Raw genomic sequence first — 19,415 nt, forward strand, 5'->3', positions numbered from 1 at the left:
CACTAGAAAAGATTCTGATGCTGGGAAAGATTGAGGGCAGGAGGAGAAGGAGGTGGCAGAGCATGAGATGGTTGGATGGCATCACCAACTCAATGGACATGAGTTTGAGCAAGCTCTGGGAGGTGGTGAAGGACAGGGAAGCGTGGTGTGCTGCAGTCCATGGGGTTACAAAGAGTCGGACACAACTGAGCGACTGAACAACAACAAATATGAAGGAAATGATTTCAGCAAGTCTGGACACTTGCATCTTCCCATAGAAGATAGAAGATTGCTAAATCTCTTCATGTGAGAGATTTAGTTTTCTCTTAATTAACAGTAATCTTTTCATATTCAGATTACCTGCCGCTTGCTGCAAATCTGTATAACATTCCCACTGATAACTCTCAACTTTTAGGTTCGGGGGATTTTTAATTGACAGGAAGCCTTCAGAGCACAAATTGCAACCTTCACATCATTCTCCCGATCTCCAGATCTCCCGTCCCCACTGGACTTCTGCCCACAGCACTTATCTTCATACACAATATCTTACTCTTCTGTTTTGTTTTGCCTGCAGCTTCACCACTGGCTTGTAAAGCTACAAGAAGGCAAATGTAACGGGATCTACGGCACCTAAAACAGTGCCTGACACATGACAGCAGTTCCTTAGACTTTGAATGAAATGAGTTAAGAGTCAGACATGACTGAAGTGACTGAGGAAAAGCTTTCTCTGTGCCAGCTCTGTTCTCAGCCCTTTGCCTGGACTACCGGCTATATCCTAGTGACCACCCCGTGAAGTAGGTTACTATTACTGCTATCATCTTGTCGCAGTTTTCAGAAGGGGAAACCAAGGCACAGATAGAGGAAGAATTGATTGGGTTTAGAACTGCAAGCCTGAAGGGACCATGGCAGGAAATTTAGTGCACAGAATCCAGGGCAGGGGGCTTCCCTGGTGCTCCAGTGGTTAAAATTCCTTAACCACTTAAGGAGGATTCCTTGCAATGCAGGAGACACTGGTTCGATCCCTGGTCCAGGAAGATCCCACAAGCCGCGGGGCAACTAAGCCTGTGAGCTGCAACTACTGAAGCCCGCACGCCCTAGAGCCTGTGCTCCCCAACAAGAGAGCAATGAGAAGCCGGCGCACGGCAACTAGAGAGCAGCCCCCGCTCTCTGCAACTAGAGAAAAGCCCATGCAGCAACGAAGACCCAGAGCAGCCAAAAATAAACAGATAAGTATTTTTTTTTAAATCCAAGGCAGGATAGGACCCAGCAATCCCACTGCTGGGCATACACACCGAGGAAACCAGAATTGAAAGAGACACGTGTACCCCAATGTTCATCGCAGCACTGTTGACAATAGTCAGGACATGGAAGCAGCCTAGATGTCCATCGGCAAATGGATAAGAAAGCTGTGGTACATATACACAATGGAATATTACTCAGCTATTAAAAAGAATGCATTTGAATCAGTTCTAATGAGGTGGATGAAACTGGAGCCTATTATACAGAGTGAAGTAAGTCAGAAAGAAAAACACCAATACAGTATATTAATGCATATATATGGAATTTAGAAAGATGGTAACGATGACCCTATATGCGAGACAGCAAAAGAGACACAGATGTAAAGAACAGACTTGGACTCTGTGAGAGAAGGCGAGGGTGGGATGATTTGAGAGAATAGCACTGAAACATGCATATTATCATATGTGAAACAGATTGCCAGTCCTGGTTCGATGCATGAGACAGGGTGCTCAGGGCTGGTGCACTGGGATAACCCTGAGGGATGGGATGGGGAAGGAGGTGGGAGGGGGGTTCAGGATGGGGAACACAGGTATACCCATGGCTGATTCATATCAATGTATGGCAAAAACCACTACAATATTGTAAAGTAATTAGCCTCCAATTAAAATAAATTAATTAATTAAAAAAAAATCCAAGGCAGGGAGACACAGGACCCCATGCAGGGGTCTTGCCCTCTTGTTCAGTCCACGCACCTACATCTATGAGTAGAAGGGTCTCCTGACACACCTCCCCAGGATTACACTCCTGTTCCCCAGTCACAGACCAATCGACAGGGTCCTGGCTCAGGTTTGGAGACATCCGCAGCATGATCCCCCGATGACAAGTCAGCACAGCTGCGGAGAAAGAATCCCTGGGGTCTGTGGAAGCCAAGGACCCGCTGTGAGTCTTCCTTCCTGGTCCTACGCTTGGGAGGATGCTCACATTCTTGAGCCACCCTGCAAGCCCGTCAGGCCACTGGGTTCCTCAACCTCAGGTTTAGAAGGGACCTTCAGGGCTTCCCTGGTGGCTCAGATGATAAACAATCTGCCTGCAATGTGGAAGAGCTGGATTCAATCCCTGGATCAGGAGGATCTCCTGGAGAAGAGAATGGCCACCCACTCCAGTATTCTTGCCTGGAGAATCCCATGGACAGAGGAGCCTGGCTACAGTCCATGGGGTTGCAAAAGAATCAGACATGACTGAGTGACTAACACTTTCACTTCTTTCATTTTGGAAGTCTGAACCCCATCCTCATTCTTTACCCTATTTCTGCTCAAACACACTACAGGGGCCTTTCTCAACACCTCCCTGAGGACAGCTGCTCTTTCCTTCAGCTGTGATGGAGACAGATGGCTCTTCCTTAGCCTTAGTCAATCTCTACTTCCCTCTCTGGACCTCGAGGTCCTCATCTGGATAAAGAGAAAAGTAGTCTGACACCATATATGTCTTCACTGAGCAACTCTATGTTCCAAACAGAAATACTCAAATGCCTTGTGTGCAGTGAATAGTTAAAAGGTGCCCAGCTGCCGTGATCTGTTTCCAAGGATGAACCGTCCCCAGAAGCTCACCTCACCTGGATTGCTTCATTTCCTCCTGGCACCCCCCTTACCCCAAGCAGATTGTCATCATCATCACCCCCATTTTCAAAGCGAGAAGCAGAGGAGTTTTGAAAGCAGCTTGCCCAGTGTCCCACCACGAGTGAGTTAGGAGCTAGGCTGGGAACTCAGGCATTATTCTGGCTCCTTGCAGGGAGTGATGGGGAAGAGGAGGACTGATGACCATCCTGGGCCACCTCAGCCCCTGTAGCCCTTGGCAGTCTAGTTTGAAAACCATTAGACCGTCTCTTGAGACCATCACACAATCAGCTGGGATGTGTCTCCTGATGCAGAAACCCCCGGGGCTGACCGTGCATGTAACCCACAAATGTGTTAACTTTCACAACAGCCCCCATGAAGGAGGATCACTCATTCCCCCACTTCACAGACACTTTGTGGCTCCTGCAGCCTTCCTCCCAGCCTGGTTCCCGCTCTGCCTACCCCCATCTTTCCCGTCTTGGCCAATGGCACCTCCTTTCTTGCAGTTGCTCAAGTTGAAGACATTGCTGTTATTCTCGACAATCCCTCCTCTCTTACACCCCATGTTGCGCCCATCAGGAAATCCTGTTGGCCGAAGCTGCAAAATCCCTCCCAAACCTGACCACTTCTCACCTCCTCCATGGCTTCCACCAGGGTCTAAGACCCCTTGGCTCTCACCTGCTTCCTCCTGAGTCTCCCTGGAGGATCCCCTCCTTCACGCCTTCCCCTTTACTCTATTCTCCACCAGGTATTCAGAACAATTCCCATAAAGGAAAGGTTGATTCACATCAATCCTTTGCTCAGAAAACTCCAGTAGATCCTCAGCCCATTCAGAATAAAATTTTAACTCCTTAAAATGGCCCCAAAGGCTCTACCTGAGGTGCCCTCCCTCCTCTGCACTGTCCTCCTGCCCTGTTCTGCTCCCGCTTGACCACTCTGCTGGAGTCCCACTGACTTCCGGAGTCTCCTTTGAGCCACACATGGAGGCACATGCCTGCCCCAGGGCCTTTGCATATGCTCTGCCACCTCTGATCATCAGTGAGAGTCTCCTCCTCCCTGATGTTCGTGAAAGAGGCTCTAAGCAGTGGTAATCCTCAAAAGCTGGTTCAGCGGCAGAGCCCAGACTGAAACCCATGTCTTTCCATTCAGACACTAAACTCTTAATGGCTGCGCTCTCCGGGCTGGGCCGACCCACTGCTCTAACTGGAACCACCATCTAGTTCCTTAGGGGGACAGTCAAGGCTGTTAAAATCCTGGACCTTTGGTCCTTCTTCAGTCTGGGCTCCTGCGGTGGCCCGTTTTGCACCCAGTCCTCACACCCAGTCCTCTCCCGCCCCCATGCCTTCCAGGAGCTGTTCTCAGTCCCTGGGATGTCCTTCTGTTCTCCACTTACTCCCTGAAATCTTGCTCCACCCTAGCTGGGGACTTCCCTTTTGGTCCAGTGGCTAAAACGCCACACTCCCATTGCAGGGGGCCCGGGTTCAATCCCTGGTAAGGACTAGACCTCACATGCCACAACTGAGAGTACACATGTCTCAACTAAGACCCAGTGCATGGCAAAAACTATTACAATATTGTAAAGTAATTAGCCCCCAACTAAAATAAATAAATTTATTAAAAAAAAAAAAAAAAGACCCAGTGCAGCCACATGTATCAATCAATAAATAAACAACTTTAAAAAGATCTGGCTCTGATGCTGAAAGCCAACAAAATAGGGACATATATGAGGAATATCCATTTGTGGCGTAATGGCTGTGTTTTATGCGACACGTGTGTGGTTTGGGCAGTGCACACATGTGGGATGTGTGTGGGGTGTGTGAATATGTAGTGGGCCTGTGGAGGGTGTGGGGTAGCATGGGAACGTGTGAAATGTGTACGGTGGGCGTCTGGTAAGTGATGTGTGGTGTGTCGTATAGGGATAGAGTGTGTTGGTGATGTATGTGATGTGTGTGTGTCGTATGAGTGTGTCGTGGTGTGTGTCCTGTGTATCTGTGCTCTGTGTGTGTGTGTTGTCTGTGGCGTGTGATGTGTGTTGGGTGTATGCTGGGTGTGACGTATGGTGCTGTCTGATGTGTGAAGCTTATGGTGTGTGGGGGATGTGTGAGGGGTGAGGAAACACGTGTGTGGTATGTAGTGTGTGGTGTGTACATGGCACAGCATGCGTGGTTGTGTCTCTCGTGTGTATTGTGTGTTGTGTGCATTGTGATGTGTGGTGCATGTGGCATGTGTCTGGTTTGTTTCTGAATGTCTGCTGGATTACGTTACCTAATATTCCTGCTAGTCCCAGAGATAAGGGCCAAATAAGTAAACTAGCATTAATTTAAAAAAAAAGATTCAGACTCTGTCCCTCCCTGATCAAGTCTCCCCTGCCTTTAGCAGCAAGGCCAGCCCCATCAGTCTGGCTAGGAAGATATCTGACCCACCACCAGGACCCCCACCTACCTCTCGGCTCCCCAACCAACATCCATTCCCAAGACACAGCAGGGCGTTCCTTCTGCGTGGAAGAGCTCTGCCTTCACCACCCACACCCACCTTGTCCACCTAGAAAACTTGTCATTGCTTACAGCTCCCAGCTGTACCTCATCCTCGCCATGAGCCCTCCTCAGGCAGAGCCCAGGGAGTCTTCTTGAAAACAGCGGGCTGCCCCCCACCTCCAAGCCTTTGCCCATACTGTTTCCTCTGCCTGTTTGTGCCCTTTTCCTCTTCTATGAATGAACTGCAGCTCATCATTAAGACATGGGTCATAGGTCACCTCCTCTGTGAAGTCCTCCCTGATTTCCCCCTCCCAGAACATCAGTATCTTCTTCCTCTGAGCTCCCCCAGGCCCCCTTCATGATAGCCTCATGGCTACGTGTGTCTGTGATGTCTCTGTTCCTGGTCCCAGAGGCCCTTTAGGGCAGGGCCAGGGTCTGAGTCCTCTGGGGTCTTCACGGGAGACCTTGGAATGCTGTATGAACTCCTGTCAGCAAACACATCCTGGGGACCCATCCTTACCCAGCCCTTGTGCTGCCTGAGGCTGAAAACCTTGGTGTCAGGGACATTTGGGTTCTGTCCTCAAAGCTCCCAATCCAGCCAGAGAGATCCAAACAGGAACGTACGCTGAACTCACTCAAATCTCTGCCTGAAGCTTGGTCACGGAGGACCCTCTTCCCACTTTCTCCAGACCCCACTTCCCTCCTCACCCCACCCCTTTCCTCATCCTGCTCCCTGACATCAAGACACTCCAGGCCACTCTCATCCACCAGTGTTCCACCTGGACTGGGTTTCCATGGGTGAGTGGGAACCCTCCCCGTGTCCTTGTTTGGCTCTTACTTTCCCTGTCACACCTGAAGCACCCTTGACATCCTTCTGATCACTTTTTCTCTGCAGCAGAGCTGCTGGGGCCTGCAGTACCAGGGGTGGGGGTTGGGCGAGGGTGGGATGCCAGAGTGGGGGTTGGGATCAAGGGGAAGCCAGAGATCCCAAGGTCAGGGAGGTGGAGAAATAGAATCAGAAGCAGCTAGTCACTCCCAGCAGGGAAACCAGCAGGCACTCCTTCAGCCAACTGATAGACTGGCATTCGATGTGGCCCACCCTCTTTGCCTCTCTGACCTTCCTTCTAGCTCCCTTTCTCCTCTCCAACCCAGACAGGCTGTCCTAACTGAGCCAGGCTCAGCATCATTTAAAACACCTGTCCTATAGATCTGTTTCCTGGTCCACATACCTTCTCTGTTTCCTGGCATCCTCACCCGAAGTGCCTACTGGGAGAGTCCCTCCCATCATACCTGCCTGAGTGAGTAGTAATATCTGAATGACCTGTGATGCTGGTTTTGGTGGGATATATTTGGATGTCTGCCTTTCGCAGGGTTATCATACCCCGGAATTTCTGCCCCTGGCACTTGGTCTTGTCACCGTGACATTCACCTTTAGGATCACAAGTCTCCCACAGTCTGATGGGCCCGATTTCCTGGGTCCCGTTCAGCAGGTTGCAGCCTGCTTGAGAAATGCATCCTTGGACGTTGAGTCTGGCGGAGCCGGCCTCTGGAAAGCGGGAGAAGGGGGAGACACTGTTACTGGGACCAGCCAACACTCAGGGGGAAGCCAAGCCCGCCCTCCTCAGGGTCCCCGTCCTCACCTCCCTTTCCTCCCCAAGAGACTCAGACTTTGATCCTCAGCACCCCCCGCCCCCCCCACCTCCCCCAACCTCAGCCCCGACCCCACCTCCCAGTGGCTCACCAGCAGCGAGGTGGAGGACCCCGTTGTAGCAGTATGAGCTCTCAGCTGGGCAGGTCATCTCTGGGGCCGACAGACAGTCTTCTGCAGACAAGCAGACTGGACACCGCACAGAACCCCGGACTGGAGAGGTGAGAGACAAAGGGAGAGGGGAATAAGGGGGCTCTGAATTCAGACCAGGTGCCTTCCCTCCACCCTCCTCGGCTTTTCAGCTTTTCGGGCTCCCAAGAATCATCTCCCTTAGTCTCCCTGGGCTCCTCTCAGGAAGATCTGGGGAGCAGGGCATTAGGACCCGTGACACTAGAGAGAGACCGAGGCGGGGAGGGAGCATGAGATCTGGGGAGGGCTGCCTAGTAAGGGGAGGAGAGGGGTGCCCTGGGAGGACCCAGCGGCTCCACTGAACCATGGAAGAAGACAAGACACCCGTGTCCACCAGTGATGCCCAAGAGTAGAGAAACAAAGGGCAAAGGGCAGACTGAAATCCGATTTACGATCAAAAAACAAAGCAAAGGGCAGACCGAAATCCGATATACCGTCTCAGACAAAAGAGGACAATGGGAAGCCACAGGTCAATTTCAGTTCGGAAGAGGAGATGCTGAAACCCTGACAGGCAAGTTCCCAAACCCCACGGGAAAAAAAGGAGTGGGTAGCAGGTTAGGGCCAGAGCCGCAGTCGGAGGTGGGTGGCCGAACATCAGGGAACATAAGTCCAGTGTGCTGCTAAGGGACTGTTAGAAGAAGCTGTGCTGGGGAGGGGCTGCTGGGGAGGCTGGACGGGGTTGAGGGGAGGCAGGGAGGGATTCTAAAAGAACATTGCCTGTGTGCTCACCCCAACCCCCTCAACCCCATTGCCCCCCCTCCTCTGGGCAGTCCCTTTCTCCCCCCACTTCTGGCACCTGTGGGTGGGAGCGGGGTCCAGAGAGGGAGGCTGGTGGAGAGATCGTTGCACAGATTCTCCCGGCATACCCGGGTGTAGGAGATGACGGACAGGCCAGGGCCTGCCCTGTGCTCGGTGACACGGGCCTCCTGATTAGCTGCCTGGGTGCAGCCCTTGATGATCATCAGGAACAGGAGGGGTTCTGGATGGAGGGAGAGAGAGAAGCAGGCCAGGGTGGGGTCAGGGCTCCAGGTCCTAGAGGGAGGGTGTGCATCCAGAAGGGTGCAGAGGAGGCCCCTGGAAGGCTAAGGTGGGCGCCGCTCCTGGTATTTCAGGGAGCGGATTTCTGAGTTTGTACACAGAATGCAGGTAGGACTGGAGGGTGGGGTGATAGGGGTGTCTCTCCAAGGGAGAGGCTGCAAGTCAGGAGCAGGGCCTGTCTCACCGTTCTGGGTGATCATCACCACTTCCTGGCAGCCCAAACCTTCCCCACAATTCTTCTGGGAAGTCTTCCACTGGAAGGGTTGTTCCGATACATTCCTCACGGTCCCCAGTGTTCCCCAATGGCAGGTCAGGGCCCTCGCTCCTGAAATGAGAGGAGCAAATCCATCTGAGCTCAGCCTCCAGGTGGATCCCCTCCCTGGCCGGGTCTCTCACTCACGGGGCAGGGCGAGGGTGATGCCCAGCAGGGCCAGCAGCAGGGCAGGGCTCATGGTCTGGGTGGCAGGAATGCTCGCTCCCCCTCTTTCTCCCAGGAAACAGCACTTTTATATCTAGTCACACCCAAGGTAGTCCAGGAAAGGGTGGGGAGGACAGGGTCTTGCTAAACAAGGCCTGGGCCTCCCTCTGAGTCTCCACAGCTTAAAGGTGGTGGGGTGGGGTGAGGTGAGTAGGATGAGGATCCAGGGGGAGGATGGGGGGGAGGAGCCTGTGTCCCCCTTCCTTCCCTAGACCCAGGAGTCCAGGCCCCCAGCCCCTCCTCCCTCAGACCCAGGAGTCCTGATCCCCAGCCCCTCCTCCCTCAGACCCAGGAGTCCAGGCCCCCAGCCCCTCCTCCCTCATACCCAGGGGTCCTGATCCCCAACCCCTCCTCCCTCAGACCCAGGAGTCCTGATCCCCAGCCCCTCCTCCCTCAGACCCAGGAGTCCTGATCCCCAGCCCCTCCTCCCTCAGACCCAGGAGTCCAGGCCCCCAGCCCCCAATCCCTCAGACTCAGGATTCAGGCCCCCTCCCAACACTCCCTCTGACCCAAGAGTCTGGGCCCACAGCCCCTCTCAACAGTTAGTGACTGAGGCATCCTAGCCCCCAGACCTCACTGGTCCAGGTCCCCAGCCCTCTTTCCTCCAGAGCCCAGCTCTGTGGGTCCCCACCCCCACCCTGTTTCAGGGTAGTCTGAGAAGGCAGTTTCCTCATCTCCTAGCAGCTTGTCCACCTTCTGGCCTGAGATGGGGAAATGACCCAACCGCCTGTGAGGACACTGTGCGGTGAGTCTTACCTGGTCCTTATGCTCTCCCTACCTGAACCCTTGCCCCCCATGGATCCCTCCTTCTCTTTTCCTTCTCTTTCCTTCCTGTGTGCATGTTAGTCGTTCAGTCATGTCTGACCCTTTGTGATCCCATGGACTGTAGCCCACCAGGCTCCTCTGTCCATAGGATTCTCCAGCCAAGAATACTGAAGTGGGTTGTCATGCCCTCCTCCAGGGGATCTTCCCGACCCAGGGATCAAACCCATGTCTCTTACATCTCCCACACTGGCAGACAGGTTCTTTACCACTAGTGCCACCTTCCTATACTGCTGTCCTTTTTATTCTCTTTTTCACGAACTTCCTTCATGCTTCCTCTTCTTCTTCTGTTCTCTCCACTCTCAGCACAACACAGGTCCTAGAACCTCCGCTTTCCCACCACCCAGGAGGGAGGTGAGGAATGACGGGGGTGGGAGGGAACAGGTAGTGGTGAAGACTGAATATCTATCAAAGAATTAGGATATTCCTTGGCAAAGCAAAGTGTCTTTGCCAGAAATAGATGGAAGAGTGGTGTGCTAGAAGATCAGCTTTTCAGAAAAACAGCATCATAGCATCAGCCTATTTCTGTGGTGTAAATTCTCTTACCCTGTCTGGTTTTAAGCTACCAATCATTTTAACAACCAGCTCGAAAAATTCCTAAGTATTTAAAAATCGGCTTTTGCAAACCTGCACAAACCAGCGCTAGCATGCTGGGTAGGAAGAGACAGGGAAGAAGAGGAGGTGTCTACCAGTGTTCTTGCCTGGAGAATCCCAGGGACAGCAGAGCCTGGTGGGCTGCCGTCTATGGGGTCGCACAGAGTCGGACACAACTGAAACGACTTAGCAGCAGCAGCAGCAGCATCCATGACTGCAGAGGCCAGATGTGAATGTGTGAGAAAGAGAGGGGAAACTGAGAAAAGAGCGAGAAAGAGGAGAAAGAAATGAATATGAAAGTTGCAATTACATGTTTATTTCAACAACCTTATACGTTCCATTTTTCTTTGCGTGTGCAAGTTTATTTTTTAAAGAATTTTAAAAATAATTTTGTTTATTTATATTTTTGGCTGCACTGGGTCTTCGTAGCTGTGCAGGCTTTTCTCTAGTTGCGGAAAGCAGGGGCTACTCTCTAGTTGCAGTGGGCTTCTCATTGCAGTGGCTTCTCTTGTTGCGGAGCACAGGCGCTAGGGTGCACAGATGTCAGCAGTTGGGGCCCGTGGGCTCAATAATTGCAGTTCCCAGTCTCTAGAGCATAGACTCAATAGTTGTGGCACATAGGCTTAGTGGCTTTGAGGCATGTGGAATCTTCCCGAATCAGGGATCGAACCCACATCCCCGGCATTGACAGAGCAGATTCTTTACCCCTGAGCTACCAGGAAAGCCCCTGTTTTGCAGGTTTAAAATTTGCTCTATGGACAGAGGCATGTTCTGGTCATCTGCCATTGTGTCTCCACCACTAACATGGCAGAGCCTAGATGCTCAATAAATATTTATTGAAGGAAGGGAGAGAGGGAGGAAGGAAGGAAAGGTACAATGGAGCCATTACTCTGTTTATATGGGCTGTGCGCTATGATTCACACTGCTACTGTGTGAATAGTGCCCTGTGGAGTTGTGTGCGTACTGAAGCAATGTCTCTGGAGGAAGAAGGAAGGGGGGGCAAAGAGGCCAACAAGGTTGTTGCTGTTGTTGTTTAGTTGCTCACTTGTGTTTGACTCTTTTGCGACCCCATGGGCTGTAGCCCACCAGGCTCTTCTGTCCATGAGATTCTCCAGGCAAGAATCCTGGAGTGGGTTGCCGTGCCTTCTCCAGGGGATTGTCCCGACCCAGGGATCCAACTTGCATTTCTTAGTTTTGTTTTGTTTTAACCACTAGCACCACCTGAGAAGCCCCAGGGTGCTGCAGCCAAAAGTATGTGCCCATGACCATGATCTGGGAGGTGAAGATGTACTTCAACCAATATAAATTCTCCCTAGCAGTCAGGGCCCCAGCTCAAATGGGGACCCATTCCACCTGCATAACTTGAAAAGAGATTTAAAATGAGACAGGTGGCAGGAGCAAGAGACTGTTGTGGAGACACAAGGGTTAGAGCAGTTTCCTGGTTCTGATACCACTGTTTCTGTTGCTGTTTTACTGCAACACGGAGGGGTTTTAAGACAGAGACTCGGAGAGAACCCTCTCTGGAGATGGCTATCTGACAGGAGCTCCAACTTCGGGCTGAAAAATTCACGCAGCCAACAGCGATAGTACAGGGAGGGAGCTGGGGAATTAATACCCCAGCTTCACTCAGTGTCCTCCCTCTGGTCTCCTGCTGGGGCTCCCCATTGACTGAACCCAGCTGGAAGGTGGGAGATCCCACTAACAGTCCCCACAGCACAGGGCAGGGGGAGGAGGGGAAAGAGTGAATGTGAAGAAGGAAACAGCACAATCTACCCCTTGCCTTTGTCCAGATGAAAATCAGAGTCCTCAATACAGAAGACACACAATTCCCATCTGTTACTTAATCATAGAATCATCTTGTGCTAATGACAAGGGGTCACACGCCCACAGCTTTAGGTGATCAGTTCTTTATGAAACACAGTGAGAGGAAGATGGGGGAAAACCTATAACAGGGCTGCAAAGGCCCTGACTGTGTAGCTGGTGGTGATGAGAGCTGCCTTCTTCTACCACCCCTTCTATGTTCTCTTACCACCTGCCAACACCTCCTCTGGACATCGTTGGGACACAAATCTTCATTCTTAAGGGAAGTAAGTGTTCAATAGTCTTGTCTCTATTGGCTTTTGGCTACTTTCTGCTGAATAGGGCCACTGGCAAGTAAATATTACCCCCAAGGCATCCCCTGGCTTCCAGACGTAGTCCTCCTTGACCCAGCAAACCAGCCTCCCTCTGGTGTGTTCCCTCCGGTCGTCTTCTCCGCCTCTTGTTTCAGCAGCACAAGGAACACAAAACAGCATGGGGGCAGTCCTGGCTTCTGGTTGATTAGAGCTCTGATGGGGTTTCTCACCCACACCACGCCCAAGGTCACAGAGACCAGGAGCAAGAATCCTTTAAGTGGGTTGTCATGTGCACTGATGGGAGGGGACACTCCCTTATCTTCCCCTGTATCATGGACGCTCCGTTCTGGCTCTAGGGGAGGTGACACGAGAGACTGGCCAGTTTGAGACCAAGAGCATCTCCTGTTGGCTGGCAGGGTACCTTCTCTACCTGGTGCCTTCATAAGCCTTCATGGCCATTCGACCCTCCTGATAAGCCAACTGTGTCTGTGTAGTGGGGCACCTGGAAGGTCAGAGAGCTCCATGGGTGGGAGTTAATTGCCTCAGTTCCTTTGCCTTAAAATACATCCTCTAGTTGGAAGCATACTTCATGGGAGGACTTCCCTGGTGGTCCCGTGATTGAGAATCCACCTGCCAGTGCAGGGGATAGACGTTCAATCCCTGGTCCAGGAAGATTCCACATGCTGCGAGGCAACTAAGCCCATGTGCCACAACTGCTGAAGCCTGTGCATCTAGAGCCTGTGCTGCACAAGAGAAGTCACTTCAGTGGGAAGCCTGCCCACTGTAACAACGAGTAGCCCTGGCTCACAGCAACTAGAGAAAGCCCACCCACAGCAATGAAGACTCAGGGAAGCGAAAAATAAATAAATCATTTTTTTTTAAAAGAATAGAACTATTTCTCACAGTTTGGGGGGCCGGAAGTGCTCAGGGTGCTCATGTGATTGGGTTCTGGCCAGGGCCCTTTTCCGGACTGCAGATGGTAGACTTCTCATTGCATCCTCACATGGCTGGAGGAGAGCCAACTAGCTCTGTCTTCCTCATAAAAGGGCACTGTGGTAATTAAGGTTCAACTTGTCACATCTAAGGAGTCCCCAGATAGCTGGTGAAACATGATTTTTGGGTGTTTCTGTAAGGGTGTTTCTGTAAGGGTGTTTCTGTAAGGGTGTTTCCAGGAGACAACAGAATTTGAATTGGTGTACTGAATAAAGATTTTTGTTGTTGTTCAGTCACGAAGTCATGTCCAACTTTTTGCAACCCCATGGACTGCAGCACATTAGGCTTCCCTGTCCTTCACCATCTCCTGGAGCTTGCTCAAACTCATGCCCATTGAGTCGGTGATTCCATCCAACCATCTCGTCCTCCATCGTCCCCTTCTCCTCCTGCCTTCAATCTTTCCCAGCATCAGGGTCTTTTCAAATGCGTCAGTTCTTTACATCAGGTGGCCAAAGTATTGGAGTTTCAGCTTCAGCATCAGTCCTTCCAATGAATATTCAGGATTGATTTCCCGTAGGATTGACTGGTTGGATCTCCTTGCAGTCCAAGGGACTCTCAGGAGTCTTCTCCAACACCACAGTTCGAAAGTATCAGGTTTTCAGCGCTTGATCTTCTTTATGGTCCAACTCTCCCATTCTCACATAACTGCTGGAAAAACCATAGTTTTGACTATACAGACATTTGTCGGCAAAGTGATGTCTCTGCTTTTTAATTTTTGCTGTCTAGGTTTGCCATAGTTTTTCTTCCAAGGAGCAGATATCTTTAAAGATGAATAAAGATGGCCCTTGTAGAAGCAAGTGGGCTTCTTCTAGTTCATTGAGGGCCTGAGTAGAACAAATAGGTAGCAGAAGGAAGAATTCGCTCTCTGCTTGAGCTGAGACATCACCGTATCCTGCCCTGGGACATCAGTTCAGTTCAGTTCAGTCGCTCAGTCATGTCCGACTCTTTGCGACCCCATGGACTGCAGCATGCCAGGCCTCCCTGTCCATCACCAACTCCCGAAGTTTACTCAAACTCATGTCCATCATGTCGGTCATGCCATCCAACCATCTCACCCTCTGTCATCCACTTCTCCTCCTGTCTTATTGGGCCTTCTTGTTTCAAGGCTTCTACTTTAGACTGGGACTTAGACCACTTGCTCCCCTAGTTATCAGGCTTGAAGTTTCAACTGTTACTGCCAAATTTTCTGGGCCTCCAGCTTACAGACAGTAGATCCTGGGACTTCCTAGCTTCCATAATTGCACGAACCAATTCTTCATAATAAATCTACATACGTTTCTATATCTCTGTTTGGGCTTCCCTGGTGGCTCAGATGGTAAAGAACCCGCCTGCAATGCAGGAGACCCAGGTTTGATCCCTGGGTCTGGAAGATCCCCTGGAGAAGGGAATTGCTACCCAATTCCAGTATTCTTGCCTGGGAAATTCCATGGACAGAGGAGTCTGGTGGGCTATAGTCCACAGAATCACAAAGAGTTGACACGACTGAGTGACTAATACCCACATACATATATCTGTTTATACCCTATTGATTCTGTTTCTCTGGAGAATTTTGACAAATATGGACGCTAATCCCATCATTAGAGTTCCACCCTCATGATCTAATGACCTCTCAAGGACCCCAGCTCCTAATATCTTCATACTGGGATTAGCATTTCCAGTGCACCAGGCATTCAGCCTCCACTGGGGCCCAGTAATAAGCCTAGATGGCTCACTGGTAAAGAATCTGCCTGCCAATGTAGGAGACACAGGCTTAATCCCTGGGTCAGGAAGATCCCCTGGAAAAGGAAATGGCAACCAGCTCTAGTATTCTTGCCTGGGAAATCCCATGGATAGAGGAGCCTGGCAGGCTACAGTCATGGGGTCGTAAAAGAATCAGAAATGACTTAGTGACCAAACAACAATAACAACAAGCCTAGAGCCCCTTTCCAAGTGTCTGATTGCAATCTTCAGAAGAAGGCATGAATTTTCTCTAAAACAAGGAGTTCTACACTGTGATTCTCCTATTAGACTTTGTAAGATGTTCCATGTTGTCATATACTGGGTTTGAAACATAAACATTCTTACAGTCATTATTTTCTGAATACAATCACCCAGGAGTTACTTAGAAGAACATTTTAATATTTCCAAGGGGGAGATTTCTAGTATAACTCTTTTGTGGTTTAAATGGTTTGTTCTTTTTTTCTAATTTATGGCTACTTCCTATATGGCTGACGGTTTACTATCCCTACTGTTTGATATTAAAATGTATCTGCATTTGTCAACTTGCAATTTTACTTTTTCAGAACCTGTTGAGGATTAGCCAAGTCTGATTTCCTCTTACAGAAAGTTAAGACTTTTGCCCAAGGATATTTGTGAAACAAGGTTACAAGATTTTAAAAATCAATTTCATAAAAGTTAATTTGTGAACCGGTTCCAGCTTCTCCATTCTTGGGCATTGAATAAAACGTGTTTTGTTCTAGTCTCAAAAAAAAAAAAAGAAAATCAATCGGAATTTCCTGATTCATTACAAAAAAATCAACAGTGGGTTAAAAAACAAGTATTGGAATTTAGATTTTACTTATTTATTTGTAGAGCCTTGAACCAACTAATGCTCCTTTGGTTTCTAAATTATTCCTGTTGGGACTAAAGTCAATTTCAGTTAGCAAAGAATCAACTTTTCAAGCTGTTTAAATTCTTTTAGTTTGAGTTGCAAAGGTGGAGAAAGAAGAGGGATTAAGAAAAAGAGAGAAAGAAGGGGAGGGAGAGAAATGAAAAATAAAACCAAAAGAAAATTCGTGACAGAATGGAGGAGGGAAAATACTAGAGACAGAATGAGGTTCAGGTTTGTGATATCTAAAGATCAGCCTCTCTCTTTTGGACATCAACCTCTAATCTGATCCCAGAACCAGACTCATTCTTAACTCTGATCCCAGGTCAAGCCCATATTCTGACTATCAACATCTTCTCACAATCAGTTCCTGATCCTGACCGGGCTAAGCCCTAACCCTGACCCCAGTTCTCTCTGCACTGTGAACTCGAACTTTAAAGAATCTAAAGTAGTCATTTGCCAAGTGGACATTCACATCCAGAGATGTGGTTTCATGGTTTCATGGGGTTACTGCCTGTGCCCTGCCAGCCTTCAACTTCCCCCTCTACATCTGCTTTGTCCCCCACCCCCCACATCCTTTAAAGCAATCTGCTGAAAAAAACTCACTTCCTTGATCTTCCATCTCGTTCAATGGCTTCTTCCCTTCTGGGCCAAGCATCTTCAACTATCTGGACACATTTTTTTTTTTTTGAATGTACTTATTTGTTTATTTTTTTTTGGCTGTGTCGGCTCTTAGCTATGGTGCGAGGGCTTCATTGCTTCACCATATGTGGGATCTTAGTTCCCTGACCAGGGATCAAACCTGCGTCTCCTGCATTGGAAGGCAGAGTCTTAACCACTGGACCATCAGGGAAGTCCCTGATTGAACGTTTAGACTGAAGAACAGAGTCTCATGCTCAGCCCCAGACAAAGGCTACCATCCCCGCTTCCTGCCCTGGCACAAGCCGTTCCTCCACCGTAAAGTCCTTCCTTCTCCGGCCCTTGCCCTCAGCACACTCTAGTGGCGAACTCTCTCAGGGGCCCACAGGCAGACGGTTCCCTCTCCATGCACCCACAGTTTGTTGAACATACCTCTGTTTGTAACTACACACCGTAATGATATTTAATTTTTTGTTTTTGAAAATTAAGATGAAGTATGAAACAGAAAACTATCACCAAGAATTCCATTTTCTACCCATAGAAAGTGAAAGTGTTAGCCACTCAGTCGTGTCTGACTCTATGCGACCCCTTGGACTGTAGCCCCCCCAGGCTCCTCTGTCCATGGGATTTCCCAGGCAAGAACACTGGAGTGAGTTGCCATTTCCTCCTCCAGGGGAATCTTCCCCACTCAGGGGTCACACCCACGTCTCTTGCATTGCAGGCAGATTCTTTACCATCTGAGCCATCAGACAACCCTTTCTACCCACAGTCTAGACTAAATCATTATTTAGCAACTTGGCATGTTTCTTCCAATTTCCTTTTCTGGGGTGGCAAACTATAACCTCCCGGAATGCGAGGACGATATACTTTTTTTTTTATCCATGTGACATGCAGTATCTTAGCTCCCAAACCAGGGATTGAACCCATGCCCCCTGCAGTGGGAGCACAGAGCCCTAACCACTGGACTGCCAGGGAATTCCTAATGACGATATACTTCCCCCCTACCACCACCCCGTTCGTACAGTTCTGGAGGTTACAGGTCCAACATGGTGTCACTGGGCTCACATCAAGGTGTTTGGCAGACAGTGTTTCTTCTGGAGATCCAAGGAGTAAATCCGCTCCCTCTCCTGATCCAGGCTCCAGAGACACCCACACTCTTTGCTGCCCCGCCCCCTGCATCCGCCAACCCATCTGGGATTCTGCTTCCATCTTTCTTCAGATGGAGTCTGATATCACTCAAGATAACTCACTGCATTTACATGGAGAGATCTGCTTTTTATAAGGGGCTTCCCAGGTGGCACTAATGGTAAAGAACCCGCCTGCCAAGGCTGGAGAAGTAAGAGACGCCGGTTCGATCCCTGGATTGGGAGGATCCCCTGGAGGAGAGGATGGCAGCCCACTCCAGCTTTTTTTTTATAAAGTCCTTTTCTGTTCACATGAAGCTTATATAGACGAAGCTCATAACTTATACTAGACAGTCCCAATTCTGCCCTGATAATTTCTACATGCCTTTTCTTATTTCATCTTTTTTCAGTCTTTCTCTTTCATATTATAATTAAGGATAGTACACAGACAAAAGTAATGCCTGGGCTACAACAGGGAATTCCTTCAACAAGTTGAGTGTAAGACATCCCCTCTGAAGCCTGTTTCTAGGCTTGGCATTCAGCAAAACCATTTAACTCTAGGACACACTCCCAGACCCCCAGAGACAATAACTGTGACACAAGCCCCACGCCTTCTGAATATTCCTGCCTTCGGATTAAGACATTTTCCAGAATGTCACTCATGAGTTACTGGTACCCAGTCTTCCTAGTCCTGCAAGATAAGACTTGCCCATCATGTTTGTCTCCAGCTGGCCTGCCCAGACCCTTGGCTACAAGATCCCTCCCCTCAGATGACCAGGGTGACACTTCTCCTGTTCCCATAATTATAAGAGCTCACACTCACTCACACTCACCAGGTGCCAGGCAAATACGCCAGGCAAATACCATGAGTGTTATCATCCATGTTTTGCCAGATTAAAAAAAAAAACTAAGACAGGACTTACCTGGTGGTCCAGTGGTAAAGAATCTGCCTGCCGATTCAGGGGTCACTGGTTTGATCTCTGGTCTGGGAAGATTCCACATGCCCCGGAGCAATGAAGCCCATTTGCCACAACTACTGAGCCTGTGCTCTAGAGACCATGCTTGGCAACAAGAGAAGTCACCGCAATGAGAATCCCCTGCACTGCAATGAAGAGTAGAGAAAGTCTGTGCTCAGCAACAAAGACCCAGCACACCAAAATTTAATTACAAAAATTTAATTAAAAAAAAACCAACAAAAATGAGACAGAGAAGTTAAGCATCAGAAGAAGACAGCATAGTACAACATAATTTAATCTCCTCTCCCACCCAAATAAATGTTAATAATTCCATCTTTGCAGAGGACACCCTAAGATTTCTGAGGTCTCCTGAGTGAAATCCACCTTCTAGAGGGATTTTTGCCCCTTCCATTTCCACACTCAGCCTTTTGTTTCCTGTCTTGCTCTTCACTTAGGCACCTGCTCCCTAGCACCACACTCACAATTACACGTCATTCTTCCTAAGAGCTTGCTTTTATAAACTGCAGCCTCTGTCAGGGAAGAAACAGGGGCAGGATTCCCGTCCCCATAAAATGTCCTGTTTATTGAACTGTCAACTGTTTGCACAGCCATTCTCTGGCCGTGAAAGGGGTGCACCGGGAAAAGAGTGTGTAACGAGGAAGAAGCGGGAGTGGGGGAGTCCCCGGCAGGGTCACAAAGGGCAGGAGACTGCAAATGCAGAAACGGCCAGAAAACACACCCAGAGATTAGGGCCTTTCAACAATGGCAGCCCCATCTGCCTCCTTCCGTAGGTGTTAACCTCTGACTTCCTCCTCAGCCCGTCCCCCCGGCCTTGACTCCTCAGACCAGTACGAGAGGTCTGAGAGGTCTGTTGCTGTGTCGTGTGCATACTCGACACTCAGTTATATCCAACTCATCGCAGTCCTAT

At 49.7% G+C, this 19,415-nt stretch overlaps 1 protein-coding gene across 5 annotated transcripts in view; it reads right to left on the reverse strand.

Moving 5' to 3' along the window:
• CD177 (CD177 molecule) overlaps positions 1-19,415 on the reverse strand; it is a 53,114-nt gene that overhangs the window by 2,733 nt on the left and 30,966 nt on the right. For 2 of the 5 annotated variants that reach the window (XM_081516035.1, XM_081516036.1), the window contains 6 exons: positions 18,455-18,633; positions 8,365-8,505; positions 7,939-8,121; positions 7,047-7,166; positions 6,735-6,851; positions 1,971-2,111 (listed from right to left, as the gene is read on the reverse strand). In XM_081516035.1, coding sequence (XP_081372161.1) covers positions 1,971-2,111; positions 6,735-6,851; positions 7,047-7,166; positions 7,939-8,121; positions 8,365-8,505; positions 18,455-18,633 — 881 coding nt within the window. Of the gene's footprint in view, positions 1-1,970; positions 2,112-6,734; positions 6,852-7,031; positions 7,167-7,938; positions 8,122-8,364; positions 8,506-8,580; positions 8,633-18,454; positions 18,634-18,871; positions 18,935-19,415 lie in introns of those variants that run through there. The other 3 variants (XM_081516037.1, XM_081516038.1, XM_081516039.1) reach the window with 3 other exon arrangements.

The sequence above is a fragment of the Giraffa tippelskirchi genome, chromosome 7 (genome assembly GCF_054371585.1).
Source record: "Giraffa tippelskirchi isolate mGirTip1 chromosome 7, T2T-mGirTip1v1.2.pri, whole genome shotgun sequence".
NCBI lineage: Eukaryota > Metazoa > Chordata > Mammalia > Artiodactyla > Giraffidae > Giraffa > Giraffa tippelskirchi.